General features: G+C 33.5%; 1 protein-coding gene across 8 annotated transcripts in view; it reads left to right on the plus strand.

The window, feature by feature from the left end:
- Nucleotides 1-16725, plus strand: part of RhoGEF2 (Rho guanine nucleotide exchange factor 2) — a 498291-nt gene that overhangs the window by 405924 nt on the left and 75642 nt on the right. For 7 of the 8 annotated variants that reach the window (XM_072519486.1, XM_072519503.1, XM_072519498.1 and 4 more), the window contains one exon: nucleotides 13085-13180. In XM_072519486.1, coding sequence (XP_072375587.1) covers nucleotides 13085-13180 — 96 coding nt within the window. The remainder of the gene's footprint in view (nucleotides 1-13084; nucleotides 13181-16725) is intronic. The other variant, XM_072519501.1, reaches the window with a different exon arrangement.

Genomic DNA, 16725 nt, shown 5'->3' on the forward strand with positions numbered 1-16725 from the left:
CTTATGTAAAGGGCTTATCAGAAAAATTAAAAAGGATAGAAAATAAATACAACATCACAACAACATTTAAAATTACCAATGCACTTAGATCTATCCTGTCCAAAACCAAACCTAACAATACATAAGAGATATCGAAGAACTGCATCTATAAAATACCCTGTAAATGCAACAATTTATATTTGGGAGAAACCGCAAGACCACTATGTGTCAGGATAAACGAGCATGAAACATCAAAAACAGGGACTTCGACAGATCACAGAGGTGCAAAAATGAACACAGAGTACAATGAAAAGATGCAAGAAGAATTATGAAAAAAACAGACATGCACAAAAGAAAAATCAAAGAAGCAGCCCTCATCCTACTTAACTAAAAAAAATGTGTGGCAAACTCATCAGCAGAATGAAGCAGGCTATGGTTGCCAATATTGAAAGAATATGTCAACAACAAGAATGTACCAACAATAGTGGTTAAGAAACTCGAGACATTCGTCTTCAATTATACACAATACAAATGCAACACACAACACACAAACACAATACACGAACACTTTTTTACACACAAACGTTTATAGCACATTTTAATAATGCAGAACACTTGCAGAATTTGAAGTTCTATAAGGCAAAAATCCACCTTCATATCTTTTCTGCCAAAGCATGGCTGTTGCCTACAACACCGCGACTCAGTGTGTCAATTTTCAATTTTGTGAAACTTCAAATTTTTGTAGTTAAAAATGTAATTATCATTACAATCAATTGTGGCTTGGTCCCATATAAACACACTATTAACTTAAAAACTTTTACGTTAGTGTTACATAACCTGGACGAGTCAAGGCGTATTTCGTATTTCTTCATTAATTGGATCCTTTTTGGATTCTAAAATCTAGAAACCTGTAAACAACGGAATAAGGTAATATCCTGTAACATACAACCATCAAAACAATTAAAATGTGAAGAAAACCATTTATAATCTTGTTTTGACAAAAAATATTTGAAGCGGATTCGAAGAATACAAACCAGAATTAGCTGGGATAAGAATCTGTATAAAGATAGAGAGTAGATACTGTGACATTCGAAGATAATTTTGAAGAAAGGCAACAACCACAAATGATTGAAACAATTATAAATGATGTTTCCGAATAAAAATAAAAATAAGTTAAATTTCCTTGTATATCCGATAAAAAGCTACTTAAAAAATCATTTAATTTCGACAAACAATTATATTAGAATAGTTTTTGTGAGGTTACCTATGTTGCAATATTAAAAAAATCAAAAATTTGGCGTGTCACGCGTTTGGCACCTACAAATTTACCAATTAATATTATTAAGCCAAATAGGTTACGGTCTGTTATAATGATAGTGCGCGTTTGGCAACCAGTTGTAACTTGTCATTCATTAGGAATTATAAGAGAAACAAACGAGACTTTGGAAGGTTGTTATTTTCAATTTACTGAACGGAATATTAATGAGATAGGACTGAAGTAATTGGAAACTACTTTCACAACATCGACTTAAGTACGGTGGTACAAGACACAATTAGAAGATATTTTAAAACATATATACTTACTATAAACGCTCAAAAGTGTATGTTACGATACAGTTGATATAGAGTTGGCAAAGTAGAATACATATCTAAACTATAAATTCATAGGAAAGCATGGTTATATTTATCAATATGTCCCATGTCGTAATAATTATTATGCTTATGTATTTCTTTATTCACTATCTTTCTGATAATGAATTTTATGTATCTCTACCCCTATGCTTGGTTCACATCCTTCCATAAGCTTCTATTTTTTTTTATGGGGACGAGGTGTTAAATCTTCTATAGACCGTACCAGGCCGCGTCCCGTTAAGGACGACCTGGCGTGTGTTGGATTCAGGGTGGAAGATTCTATCAGCACGCAGTCCCTCCAGAGGAGTCCTTTCTTCTTTCTGTTCGAGTTACTGCCTCCAGTATTGTCTTTTAGTAAGTCTTTCCTCTCATTCCTACCTGCATTATGAATGGTATTTGCATTTACCCTACCTATCTTCCTGTGTAATTCGTTCTGTCTTCGTCAAACTTTCTGTACTCGAATGCGCAGTGCTCGGACGTGTCAGCCAATCCACAATCTGTGCAGTTTCCATCCTTATCCTTTCCAGGTAGGCCCCTATGGAGCCGTGCCCTGTTAGGAACTGAGTGACAAAAAAAATTACTGTCTCTGTTACGGCACTTCATCCATTCTGCGATATTTGGAATGAATACCCTCATCCAGGTCGCCCTACGCTCATTTGTCCATTCTTCCTGCCACTACGTTATGCTGCTATTTCCAGCTAATATTTTCTCTTGCTTATTCTTCCCGTAGATTTCCGCCCTTTCCTTCACCATCGGGTGGATGGACAACACACTTGCGATCACTTGTATGACCACCGTTGAAGGGCAATTTGTTGACACAAAATTCGAAAAAAATAAAAAGAAACAAAAAAAAACTGGGGATATTAATAAAGACCTATAAGAGGAGTCGATATTATCAAAATTTCAAATAATGAAAACCAAAAGAACGCGGAAATATTTATAAAACAGAAATAAAAATAAAAAATGTCCGACACTTCTGAAGGATATAATAAGTCTGTTGGAGAACGGAGAAGAAAACTTTTTGACTGAAATTGGTTTTAATTAAATGTTTATACCCATCATCCGGTTGTCAGCATGATATTGTCTGTTCATTTCATTTTTAAGTGATGAATAAAGTTTTTGTTATAGCAATCAATGCGATTTCCTTAATATTCCGAGTCTTTTCACAAGACCAAGACTTATTATTTTCGGAACAAGCCACGTGCAATGACAAAGTAACGAACCCGAATTCAATCAGTTAAGGAAAGGTGTGGTGGGCACAAGGCATGCTAAGCATATTGATAGCTGTTTGTTTTATTTAGAAAAAGAGACCAGCTGTTATATACAGAACGGCAAACATTCGGGGGAGTTCTCCATGACAAGAGTGCGGTTGAGTTAATAGAGGCACGGGCGGACCATTGACAGAATATTTCAGTAATTCATTACCATTTTTATTAACGATTTAATTAATTCCTTGAATACAAATCGAGAACGGCTTTGTAATATATACAGCTTGTTTGTCGTCAAACAGAAGGAGTAATTACTAAGTATAAAACGTAAAAATTCAACAATAACAGTGATATATCACTTCTCAATTCATTTCTAATTTAGTATCTAAAATACATGTGACATTCAGTTCATTCGTTCATTATGAGTCGGTTTAATTCAATCTTTTCCTGTTTTACTGTCTAAATTAAAATAGCTGACTGATCGTAACATCGGAACAGCTTTGTCATCGGCAAATATTAGTATATCGTTTGTTATAAGTTGAATAAATTACATTGACATTACAATTTTATATTTGTTCTGACGTTTTGACCATATAAAATAATGTCTTAAGTTAAACATGCCACAAGAGAACATTTTCAGAACCTTTTTAGACATTGCACATTTTGTAAGTCTTTAACTGGAAAGAAAACTGTCTTAACATAAGAAAACTATGAAATTTGTAGAAGCTTCCAGCATGGAAGCATCTGCACCTGCATTTGCTGTGATCTCCTCAAGTATTCCTATTCTTGAGTCATATCAGTCCGTTTCTATCTTATCTTATTTGCACTCCTTATGTTGAGACTTCCACTCTTCATGTTCTTCCACCATTTCTGTGCTGTTTTTTAAGGTTTAGGTCGTTAGCCGTACCGCCCATCAAATTTAATCTATATGATGTACAGGGTTATTAACGAAATTTGTAGTGTATAGTGTGTATGAGTAAATGACTTGTTACTAGATTAAGTCGGCTAGAATAATTGTTTTTATATGGAGTAAATTTTCTGTGGTGTTCATCTATTCATTTTGTGTTCTCGTGATATTCGATGATTAGTGTTTCTCTTTTCCATCCCTAATTCGTGATATGTATCCTTCTCAGTATTATTTGATTTGTGAAATTTTACCGATTACATCTTTTACTGCCCATCTTGATAACTCAGGTTCTAGACGAGTTTTTTTGGCATTTTTAGATAAATATTGTATTTATATGGGGTATAAACCACAATTTGATTGTAATAAAAATTACATTTTACGTTACATTACATTTTACAATTAAAAAAATCTGGACGCAGCCGGCGAGTGTGTGACTTCAGTTTTTAAAAGGAATACTATAGTTCATTATTCCTATTGCTGCTCAAGATCTTGGCTTGTGGTCTTCTAACCAAAGCAATTTCATATAACAATTGTCTTGTGTAACCCCTAATGCTACTGGTGACTGGTGAACAAAACATTAATGATTGCATATACACGTAGCTAGGAGAGTTGTTAGAAATTTTAAAAATGTCGGTATATATTTTGTATTTATATCAGAAGTCTCAAACAGTTGATTTGCATACCGTAGCCTTTCCGCTTTTGTAAAATTTGTCATAAATGAATGGATTGCATTTTTTATTTTTTCAAAAATGGCAATGTTTATGATCTTATATTAACTACACACGAGACAAGATATCTTTTATCTTACTTCACAATAACCTTGATAGTCTAAACTGAATATGATATTCTCTATATAAAATGACGTGTTAGATGCAAATCGCAAGTTTTAAACCTGCTCTGCAAAATTTTAATCTGACCTTGGCACTGTTTAATCTTAAAATAAAACAATAAAATTAAATTTTAAGATATTTGTGATATTGGCTTAAAAACTGCAGATTATTAACACATTATTTTAACAGATTTTATATGTATATGTAGTTATAACTGAAATAATATTCTTTTCTTGAGACCTATCGCCTGATTTCCTAACGTTGCCTCTGATTCTGTTGGAATATCATCATTACGTCTTTTTCTGGCCCTTGATCGGTGACTCATATCGTGCTATTCTAAATATGCAGTTTTCTTTTATTATATTAGTATATTTATTCTTCTTCTTTTCTCTCTTACATCTGTTCATTTATATTACCTATTCTACAGGAAATTGCCTACAGGAAGTACGAAATTGCAATGTTAGCGTTGCAACAGTCAGGAGAAGACTTAGAAGACTTCGTTCTTCTGGACTATCTTCTCGGGTAATGGCTACAGGACCACCACTTGGCCGTGCGCATCGAGTTGCACGACTAGCTTTTGCTCGACAATACGCGCATTGGGGAATTAATGATTGGAGCAAAGTGTTATTTTCAGATGAATCCCGTTTCAGCCTAACTGGATCCAATGGACGCGTAAGAGTTTGGAGGAGAACCGGTGAACGATTTTCACAAGCTTGCATTGCTCCAAGAATGCCATTTGGTATAGCCTCGGTCATGGCTTGGGGAGGTGTATCTTCCGATTTCCTCACAGAATTACCCTTCATCGAAAATGGGTCCTTAACTGCACGAAGGTACATTACGGAGATTCTGGAACAACATGTTATGCCCACCATGACAGAGCTTGAAGAAGACGCAGTTTTTATGCAGGACAACGTGCGACCGCAGGTTGCCAGTATCAGTATGCAATACTTGGACTAGGTTGGAATTACGATGTTACCCTGGCTAACTAGATCTCCGGATCTGAATTCCATCAAACATCTCTGGGACGATTTGAAAAAACGTATTCAAACCCATACACCTCCTCCTAACAACGCACAGGAGCTTAAGGATCTGTTAGTGAGAGAGTGGAATAACATAGAACAACATGTAATCCGGAGAAAAATTGAGAATATGCCCCGTCGTCTGCAAGAGGTTATTAAAGCAAGGGGAGGCGATACACGATATTAGTCATTGAAATTTCTTGAGGCAATACACGTTCTGTATTTTTCATTTTTCTTTCGTATGTCTATTTCAACAATTTGGTTTGTTTTCTGCTTTTTCAATAAAAACAATAAAAAAACCGTTTTTTTTCTTTCAAAACAAACATTGATGACAAATAAAAAATACATTAGCCTAAAAAAAAGGTTATTACTGCACCAGATGCAAAAATATTCAAGAAACTTGAAATTTTCAAGGTGACCCGGATTTTATGATCGCGCGTGTAGTTTTGGGCCATTTCTCACACAGTTTAACAGTTTACTTTTTGAGTTTCATTTGAAATATGAGTCAGAACTAAGCTTTCTTATTTCATTTTATACTAAATATATGCCAATTTTTTCATCAACATTTATGACAAATAGCTGGCAACAAAATATTAAAATGCAAATTTGGTAGGATTCGTATGCATTCTTTATGTGTAAAATTTGAGTTTATTCTTCGTTTTCTTTAATTACGTCGGGAAAAGAGTTTTTAGTTTCGAATCTTTTCACTATCTTTTAGCTTGTATTGTGTAACAAAAAATACAAGTTTCTGGTTTTTTTAAACACGGAATTGTTTTTATAACACCAGTATATAGATACATAGGTATCCGGATCACAAATGTTTTAGCTGCTAAATTCGCCAGATTAACAAGTTTCGGTTATTAATCAAAAAGCGGTATTTAGCACAAGATAAATACAGGCATGAGCTGAGAAAATCAACAAGAAGATTAAATTGAACCCGAAATAAACTTTAAAGTACTTGGTGTAATTATAATGAATGGTACGTCAAAAATCCAAATTAATTGCTACAATGTGGAAATTAACGACATTTAGCAGTCAGAGGCGCAACCAACGTAAAGGTATTTACATAAAGGTATACGTATAGAATATACGTATTAGTAAGAAAGCCAAATATGTAATGGTATTAATTGGAGGTGATACAGTTTCTCATATCATCAAACGAAAAATCCATGTAGGGAATCTCTAAAAAGAATCTTTAAAACTAGAAGAAATCTACAAATACAGAAATAACACGAGAAAATCTTCCTTTCGCTGATAGAAATAATTTGATCTATCCTAGATTTTTAAGATCTTTCCCATGCTTTCCCCATTTAAGATCTTTCCCAAAAATGTTGTTTAACCTTTGTCTAACAGATTGTTGCATACCAAAAACATGGAACAATGCAGTAACAATTTTACAACACAAGAAAGGAGACAAGGCGCACCTAGAAAACTATATACCAATCAGCTTATTGAACCACATCTATAAAATGTTTACCCGAATAATTACGACAATACTAGAGAAAAAGTTAAATTTCTACCATCCCCGAGAATAAGTTGGCTTCCGCTCAAAATTCGGAACAAACGATCACCTACAAACAGTAAAAACCTTAATAGAAAAGTCGCTAGAATATAACAGACCACTGGTACTTATCTTCGTAGACTTTCACAAAGCCTTCGACACTGTGGAATTAGACAGCATTATAACTGCTCTGAACAATAGTAGAATAGATTACCGGCTCACAAAGCTAGTACAAACATTATACCAAAACGCCACAATGCGTGTGGCAAAACTACATGATACCACCAGAGAAATTCATATCAAGCGAGGTGTGAGACAGGGCGACACTCTCTCACCTAAATTATTTATAACGGTCCTCGAATACGCCTTTAAAATGCTAAAGTGGGAAAATAGAGGAATAAACATAGATGGAGAAATGCTCAATCATCTGCGTTTACACAACTCATCTGCAACACCTAATCATCCAAAATCTAGTGGTAGAATTGACAGAAAAGTACATATATCTTGGTCACGAAATCAGAATATTCAAGGACAACCAGATCTGCGAATTTCAACGACGAATAACACTAGCTTGGGCGGCGTATGGTTAACTAAGAGACATCTTTAAGAGTAACATCCCGATAGCTATGAAACGGAAGACATTTGACCAATGCGTTCTTCCTATTATGACATACAGAGCAGCATATCACAAAAACAACAGCACTTAAAATGCGAGTGGCACAAAGGCGCAATGGAAAGATCAATTCTCGGCGTGACAAAAAAAGAGAAAATAAGGAATCAAGACTTAAGGAAAAGAACAGGTATCAGTGATGTCGTCGAACGTATAGCCAAGCTGAAATGGAATTGGGCAGGTCGACATTAGACGAATATCCAAGAAATGGCAAGAAGAAGCACAGAACCGTGAAGAGTGGCGAAAAATGGGAGAGACGTATGTCCAGCAGTGGACAGAAGAGGTTGTATGATGATGATGATGTTCCCATGCTTTCGTTGAAGTGTATATTGTAAAACGTTGATTTTTGATGAAACCTAAATAATATTAAAATAATATTTTAACGTTTATGTGTTGTTGTTTATCTATACACATCTATTTTAAATCAGATCACTGAATCTGCTTTTTTTTTGTAAATGTAGCCACTTTGTCATATTCAGTTATTTCTGTAACACTTTGGCTCTCATAAATGATCTTAGTTGTTTTCCACAAATTTTGAATATATGAATATGTAAAGTCGTTCTTCTTTTTTGTCACTTGGTAAAATATTATATTGTCTTAATCAATAGGACATTTTTTAATGGACTTTCTTACATTACTGTTGTGTTGCTTACTTGATCATTTTTTCATCGTTTTCGACTGTTAGACTGGACATCTCAAAAATTCATCTTTGTTTTAATCAGAATATTTCTCGGAATGAGTCTCTGTGTTTACCCTTTTGAGGCGAAGCTTCTCTACTGCCGTTGTATTACTTTTTCTCTATAGTAAAATGTTTAAACGAGCGTCATGAAAGTAGCGCTACGAAATAGTTGAAAATGTACATTTACGCGACGAGATGCGCCCGTTATACAACATGTAAACTTTTTCAATTTTAGTAAAATCTAAAACAAGGAGATTAACTAACAGCGATTTTATCTACTTTCGAATGTACAAAAAAATTGTTGAAATAAATAAATAAATTTTGGAGTTCGATGATTGTAAAAAAATTTTAAAATAAAAAATAATAAAATTACTTTGTTCAATTTTAAAAATATTATTTAAAATTTAAAAATACAGAAAACATAGTATGGTGCTTCGCGTAAATATGAAACTTCGCGCTAGTCGTATCGCCTACTGTACCACTTTTTTTTTGGAAACTTGGGAACACTAAATTATTTCATTCTGACATATTGTGAGTTGATACATATTTTTGTTCTGTTCATTTTCTATCGGTCACGACTTTTTGCAATTTTCTATTGTTTGTTGTCATCTCTTTCTATCGTAAAGCGAAGTCTGAAAAACAAATATTAGTATTGGTATTGTCTATCCTCTTTTATAATAAAATTTAACCTATCGTATAAGGTATAAAGTAATAAATATTTTAAGCAAAGTATAAAAATTAAAATACATCTTAAAAATTAACTTTTAAGAGTAACATACATGAAATATTACTCACTATTGTAAATTTTCTGTAGTAATCCAGAGAACTGAAAGAAAAACATACAAATTTTCTATGGTAAACAGCATTACCATTACCAGGAAAATAGTAAACAAAAAAGATATTTTCGTAGCTAACGACATAAAAATCACGAGATATTTTTACACTTTACGCCACTGGCCCACACGGAAAATGAATTATGCGTCAAAATCCAAATTAATTGGTACATAGTGAAAACAGTATTTAACGCAGTAATATTTCCGCTTTACCGTCCATAAATAAAAAATAATGTGTACGTAACCAATGCAATTAAATTTTTTCTAGAGATAATTTTAAACGTACAATCTCGAAAGTTGTAAGTTTACAATATTTCTTTTTATTAAAAATATTTTGGGAAGACGTAAAGCAGTACAGATAAAGTAAAATATCCTTTAGGTCAAGAATAATTTTCAGCAATTGATCATAAGAAAATAAAACTCTATTTATTTTATGTCACCTTTTGTTTGATTTTAATTTATTTAGGAGTTATGGTAACCGGAATACATTATATTTTTATAAAGTTGTAACGATAAGACTACCAAAGAGAATGTAAATACTACATAATATTATAAAAATAATACCTCAATAAAAATAATAGCTTAGTATCTCAAGTGTGAGTTCGTCTTGTCTTAAACTAGGAATCAAACCTGAACCCTTAGCTGATAGCAAATAAAACAATTACTTAACTAATCATATTTATTAAAAATAAAAAACAATCAACCCTGCCAATGCTTAACAATTAGTGAGGATGATTTACTTATGTCATCGATGCCATAAGTATATAAGTATAAAAGGCGGATGAAATCATTAATGGTCTTCTTCCTGACTATGTAAAGGCTCTTGCTTTCCAGGATGTGGAATCAGTTGCATACCTTACAAAGTATTGTAAGAGATTTGAAGCTGCTCTTACTATTTGCATACTTTTCAAGTGTGCAATAAACCCAAGAGAAAGTTTTGTCATGGTTGTGGATTTAAGAATATCACTAGGTAGATATGAATGTAGGAGATGTTCAAAAAACGGTTTGAATGAACGTCCAGGAAAAACTTTTCGAAAACGTTCAAATAACCCAAGTCAGTGAGTGTTTCTAAGCAACTTATACCTAAAACTGCTTCTTCTTTTATATCTAATGATAATTTATACACTTTTTTTCAGTACAATCTGAAACTTTACCTTCTTCTAGTACTTCTTTTCTTTCTAGTGGTCCTTTAAATTCTAAGGTACATTTCAATTATTCTGGTCCATTACTAGATGTTCACACTAATGATAATAGACCATATATTTCTATTTCTGTAGGTAATGAGACAATCTCTGCACTTCTTGATAGTGCCAGTAATGTTAGTATTATTGGTTCTCCTTCTTTATTTTTACTTAAAAAGCTCAATTTAGCACTTAATTATGATGTCTCAGTTCAACTCACTACTGCTGATGGAAACATTCAGTGTACTTTAGGATATGTTTGGTTACCTGTTACTTTATCGAGTAAAACTCAATCACTTAAAGTGTTAATAGTTCCTTCTATTTCACATAAAATGATATTAGGTATGGATTTTATTCATTTGTTTCAACTTTCTTTGGATTTTTCAAATTTTCATTTAAGGCTACAGATTTATCTACTTGTGTAGTAAATACTATTATTAGTTCTGAAAATCTTTCTGACATTCAGCAATCACAACTCAACTCTACTCATCGTAGTAGTTCTTTAAAGGTAGTAGCTGACTCTGTTTCAAGAATTCCTGAAGCATCTTAAGTTTCTCTTGAACTTATCTGATTTAAAAACAGATGCTTGCTATAGGAATATGATAGCAAAAGTTACAGATAATCCTAACTTATATCCTGCTTTTAAAGTTCAGGATATATATATATTTAGGGATTCTACAGTATTCACTGCCTTCCCTCGCTCAACCGTTTCCATCTCTCTCTGTTGTTCCATTCTCCATCGTTTAGTCCTCTCTTACTCATGGCGTCGTCTACTTCGTTCCTCCAGGATTTTCGGGGTCGTCCTCTTTTCCTCCTTCCTATGGGGCTCCATTCGGTTATTCTTTTTATCCATCTGCTGTCGCTAGCTCTTCTTACATGTCCATACCACTTTAGTCTTTTTTGTTCTATATATGTTAGTATGTCTGTTTCTATTGATGTTCTTTGCTTTATTTCGTCATTACTTCTCCTATCCATTCTTGTTACTCTGCAGCATCTTCGCAGGCATTCCATCTCTGTTGCTATTATCTTACTGCTGTTTTTCTTGTTTATGATCCAATTTTCGGCCCCATATGTCATAATACTTCGCACTAATGTTTAATAAATCTGCGTTTTTGTCTTCATATTTAGGTGTCTATCCCACCATACTGAGTTAAGTTGTCGGATTGCTGTTCTTGTTTGTCCTAATCTTTGTGTAATTTCTTCCTCTGTTGTTGCCTTTTTCGTGATTATGAACCCCAGGTATTTGAATTTGAATTTATCCTGAACTTTGAATAAAGTTCAGGATAATGTTCTTTATAAACATGTTTTTTCTAGCTCAAAGTTTTCTGATTCTGCTGCAGAATGGAAAATTGTTGTTCCTTCTCCACATAGGAAGGAAATTTTACAAATGTATCATGATGCCATGATGAAGTCCTCTTTGAACAATTTTTAATGAATAATTTTAAGTAAACAATTATTATGACTATTATCGATATTGGAAGGTGGAAAGATGCAATTAATATTAAAATAAATATATACTGTTTGTTATTTCCTGAATGTGAATTTTTAAATAGAAACTCTTTTAATTCTTGGGTTTGTGGGTTGAAACTTCAAACACGACTGGTTCAGGGTCGTATTTAAAATATATATGCCAATGGCGCATTATCGAACAACTCAATTTATTAAGTTCTGATATATATATTGGAGAGATCTTTTATATCGGTCTTATTATTGATACAATTTTATTAATATTTTTTTATGTGAATCATCTCGAATACACATCTTTTGTTGTGGTTTCGTTCTTTTTTATAATCTGTACATTTTCAAAATCAAAAGAATGGGTACTTTCTAGAGATGCTGAGCTAATACTGTAGTGTTTAATTTTTTGGTTTGTACACTGTTTATGTGCAATAACCCTTCTATGTAGATATTGGTGTGTTTGCCCAACATATATGTTGAATTGCAGTCTTTACAATTTACTTTATAAACAATATCCGACTGCTGACCTTTAGTTACATTGGGTTTAAGTTCTGAAAAATATGTTCCGGATGTTTTTGACGATTTAGGTCGCAACATTGATGTCATATTTGGCCAAAATTTTCGACATTTGTTCGGAGAATCCATTAATGTATGATAAGGATATATAAGTACTATTTGTTTGAGTCGGTGACATTACTATTATTATTGTTAGGTATAGTTTTTGTTTGTTTTGGATTGGTATCGGCATTAGATTTATTTTTGATAATGCATTATCTAAAAATGGGTGCTTTTTTAAACCGTATTATATTTTGTGCTCTTTGCCACGTTCCAGGTATTTTTATTTTCAACCAACATTGATTAATTATAGGTAGTATTCTAATTGTAGCAAGAGACCTCCATCTCTTAGAAGTTCTATGTTAATTTAGTCTGCTCCTGTAAATAAAATACCATAAACTTGGATTATTTGGGATCAAATGATACTATATTTTGGACAGCACATTTGCCACATAAATAAGTAATTTTTCACAAACAAGTAATTTTTTCGCAAAAGTGATATAATAACATATAAAGTATTTTTTAGGTAAGTAGACGTTTATGTATTTACTTATTTATTGAAGCAAACTCACTCATACGTAGTATATGTACCTTCTACACCCTTTGTAAGTAGTTCCTGTAAAATTGCGTAGTTCTATTTTTTATAGTGGCGATGTTGATTTGGAAAGATCCACAGCTTTATCCCACACCGAATCAGGGAGTTCCTCCAATTCCAGTATATCCTGCAAGTAAGTTGCTAATGCTTTTTAAAACTCCTTGAAATTTTATTTATCGTATTTAGGTTAATAAAATCATGTAGTGAAAATTCAGAACGTTAGAGAAATTATCAACTTTGCCAGTCAAGTAAGCTTATACTATACGTTTTAGATGCTTAAACTATAAGAAGATTGAAGTTAGTTTTTTTATGTAAACAAAGCAGAGTTTTTATTTTAACATAATACACACATAATTGTTATTACTGTAGAATTCGTTGTAGTTTTATTTATAATGTGAAATATTCTCTAACAATGCCTTTTATGATCTCATTTTCATTGACGGTTTACATAAATATCGACCCAAATTGTAACCGTCTGTGTATATCAGACGAAAATCAAAAGGAAATATTAATTATTACCCATTCTTCGTCGGCGACCTACATATTGCACTGTATTTACAATTTTTTTGCTTGAACCATATTGTAAACATAAATACTACATTCGTACAGTATCTGTTCGTTGCAAAATCACTTTCATCTGGTCAATATAAAAACTCACAATATTCGGCTTTTTTAAATCGTTGCGTAAGCCAATGCAGGCTTATATACGCCTTTAAAAATATGCCTCACTGCCCGGGTGGTTGCGGTACAGTTCTCTTCAGCGTTTATCAAAATATAGTTTAATATTTGAAACGTTGATAAATTATTGTAAATATGATTTGCAACGCTTAATACCTGAGTGTATCAGAATAGTTGGAAGGTGCAGATAGAGTAGATCATAAAATGTATAACGAGGTTCAATTGTATTGGCTCAAACATATCTAGTGGCAGTTCATATTTAACGAAAATAGAATACAGATACGAGTACTTATGTATCGGATCTAAGGTTGCAGATTTGGACTTATGTTTAGAAGAAGAGACTATTAAGAGCTGTAAGACTTTTAAATATTTAGGGTCAATGATAAGCCGAGGTGGTACTTGTATGAAATACACACATCAAAATAATCTAGGGAACAAAAACAAAATGCGAGATTACAGAAGGATTTCATATAATTTATTTCAAATATTTTTAATAAAAAGGTATAAACAAGTGTCTCTTATAAAAAATAAACATTTTTTCTTAGAATTATCGCAATAGCTCTTAAGAAAATTACAGGAGAACTCCCAAGTCAAAAAATGCTAACAAAAAAAAAATAAAAAACCAATTTGTCTTGCTGCGATATTCTGTTCCACTCCACTGAAATGACCTCAAACAGTTGCTGTCTTGTATTGATCGCAATATTTTGTAGTAAAATGTGCCTGCCCAATATATCCCACATGCTTCAATTGGGTTTAAATCTGGCGATTGCGCAGGCCATGGTGAAACCTTAATTTCATTATCTTCGATGAATTTTCGAACGACCCTTGCAGTATGCAAACGCTCATTGTGGTGCGTTACTTGAAATTGGGGACCAGCTTGTTGCGCAAAGGGTACAACAGTAGGTTCAAGAATAATATCGCAGTACTGTGTTGCATTTAGAAACCGTTGCAGACAAACCAGATTGGTTTTTCCACCAAGAATGATGCCGCTCCATACCATTATATAGCCGTCTATATAATGAACCTTCTGCATAGTGGCTTGAACGTGTTGCCGAGAGGCGTGGAGGGCTGAAGTAGGGCCTGTCTCCTGCTCTACGGGCTTCTTACGGTCACGGGAACTGGACCGTGAAGAGCTACGAGTGTCTACCATCTTTGAGTTAAGAATTCGTCTGGATCTAACTGGTCTCGTAGCAGGTTTTCGGATTCGTGTATGTTTCTATTCGAAACTGTCACAAATCTGAAGGGTTATATAGCTTTTTAGTGCGTGATCGTGTTGCGAAATACCACAGAAAAGCAAACAGTGCAATATTTATTTATATATATGTAAGAAAATGTAAGTTGAAAATAAGTGCAACACTTCTCGTGCTTAGTATACAAAGTATAAGTACCACAAGCGTGTTCTCTGCACGAAATAAGACAGAAAAGAGTATGGAAATATTCGTATAAATAAACAGAACAAAATGCAACAATAAAAAGGCAAAAAGGTTGAGGAATTCCTTGACTTACGGAAGGAATCCTCGAAATAACTTGTGCCTCCTTAACTTACGGAAGGAGACGACAAGCACACAGAAATATATATAAATATTTCAAGCGTATGGTCTCTAATAAGAGAGATATCGCAATGACAATATTTATATTAATAAAAGGTAATAATAAAATAACCAAAATAAGAAATAGTAATATATCTGAGCGTGTAATCCACTAAGGAGGTATCGCAAACGAGATATATTAAACAGTCAAATATGCAATAATAAAATAGCAGATAGAAATATGAATATACTCGAGCGTATGATCCACTGAGGAAATGTCGCAGCAAAGTATATTCGAACAGTAAATACACAATACAAAATATCAAAGATAAATGTGAGTATATATCGAAGCGTATGGTCCACTACGGAGATATCGCAACAATATATATTCCAACAGCAATAATAAAATAGCAAATAATGGTATTTTCTCTGTGTATGATCGATACGAAATATCACAGTAGAAAAATACGACAAAAATACATATATATAAAATGCACAGTAAAATATCAATAAAAATCAGCAATAAATCAATAGTAAATAAAGGCAGAATCTAGGTGGATGACTGGCACCGTACCTAGAGACTTAGAATACGAGGGTGAGCTCGAACTGGCCGACTACAGAAAATCCACCTTCTTTTATACACCAAAATCCTTTGTTCTTGGGGATTATGACGTAGGAAAGTGGACTTTCCGTGAGAGTCGACCAATGGAAAAATTAAATTGCTCAAAAGTTGAAATAATTCTTTATTTCAACCAATGAACAATTTTTTTCATGTTTGGAGATGTTGTCCGTACGCTGATTGGTCGGTAAATGCGAGCGCACGGGAACAAACGATTGGCATTGCCAGATCATCTCCAAATTCTTGTCCGTCTTTTATCTGGTGTATATCTTAATCCGGAATCATCTGCATTCAAAGTAGAGGTCCACTCACGTCTAACCCAATTTGCGTCTTCTTGTGCCCACTGAAGCGATTTCCTCTGGATAACATAGGTACTCTTACAGATCTTCAAGCATTTAACTATACTTCGTGCAGTCTATTTCTAATGGTTTGGCTACCTACAAACACCTGATGGGTCTCTTGCAGCCTCATTTGTAATTGTGATGCAGTTACAGTACGATTTCGCAAAGCCTGCAACCTGATAAAACGGTATTCAATCTGGTTGGTTATCCTTGTACGGCCTGTCTGACGTTCAACAACATCACCAGTTTCTTGACGTCTTAACCACAAACTATTAATGATACTATGATACTTCTGTTCGTGTGGAGGACCTCAGCAACGTCCCTTTGACTTCTGCCACCTTGAAGCATCCCGATAGCACGCCACTGCGTTTCGCTATTTATGATGCCATTATTGGCAATAGCAAAACTAAGTAAAAATCCACATAGACATCGAAAATCAAGTACCAATAAAGAAATATTACTTTTTATCTTATAGCCAAAATCGCATATTGAAGTTTTGTTAAATTTTTTA

This window comes from Diabrotica undecimpunctata, chromosome 1, assembly GCF_040954645.1.
Source record: "Diabrotica undecimpunctata isolate CICGRU chromosome 1, icDiaUnde3, whole genome shotgun sequence".
In the NCBI taxonomy this organism is placed as follows: Eukaryota; Metazoa; Arthropoda; class Insecta; order Coleoptera; family Chrysomelidae; genus Diabrotica; species Diabrotica undecimpunctata.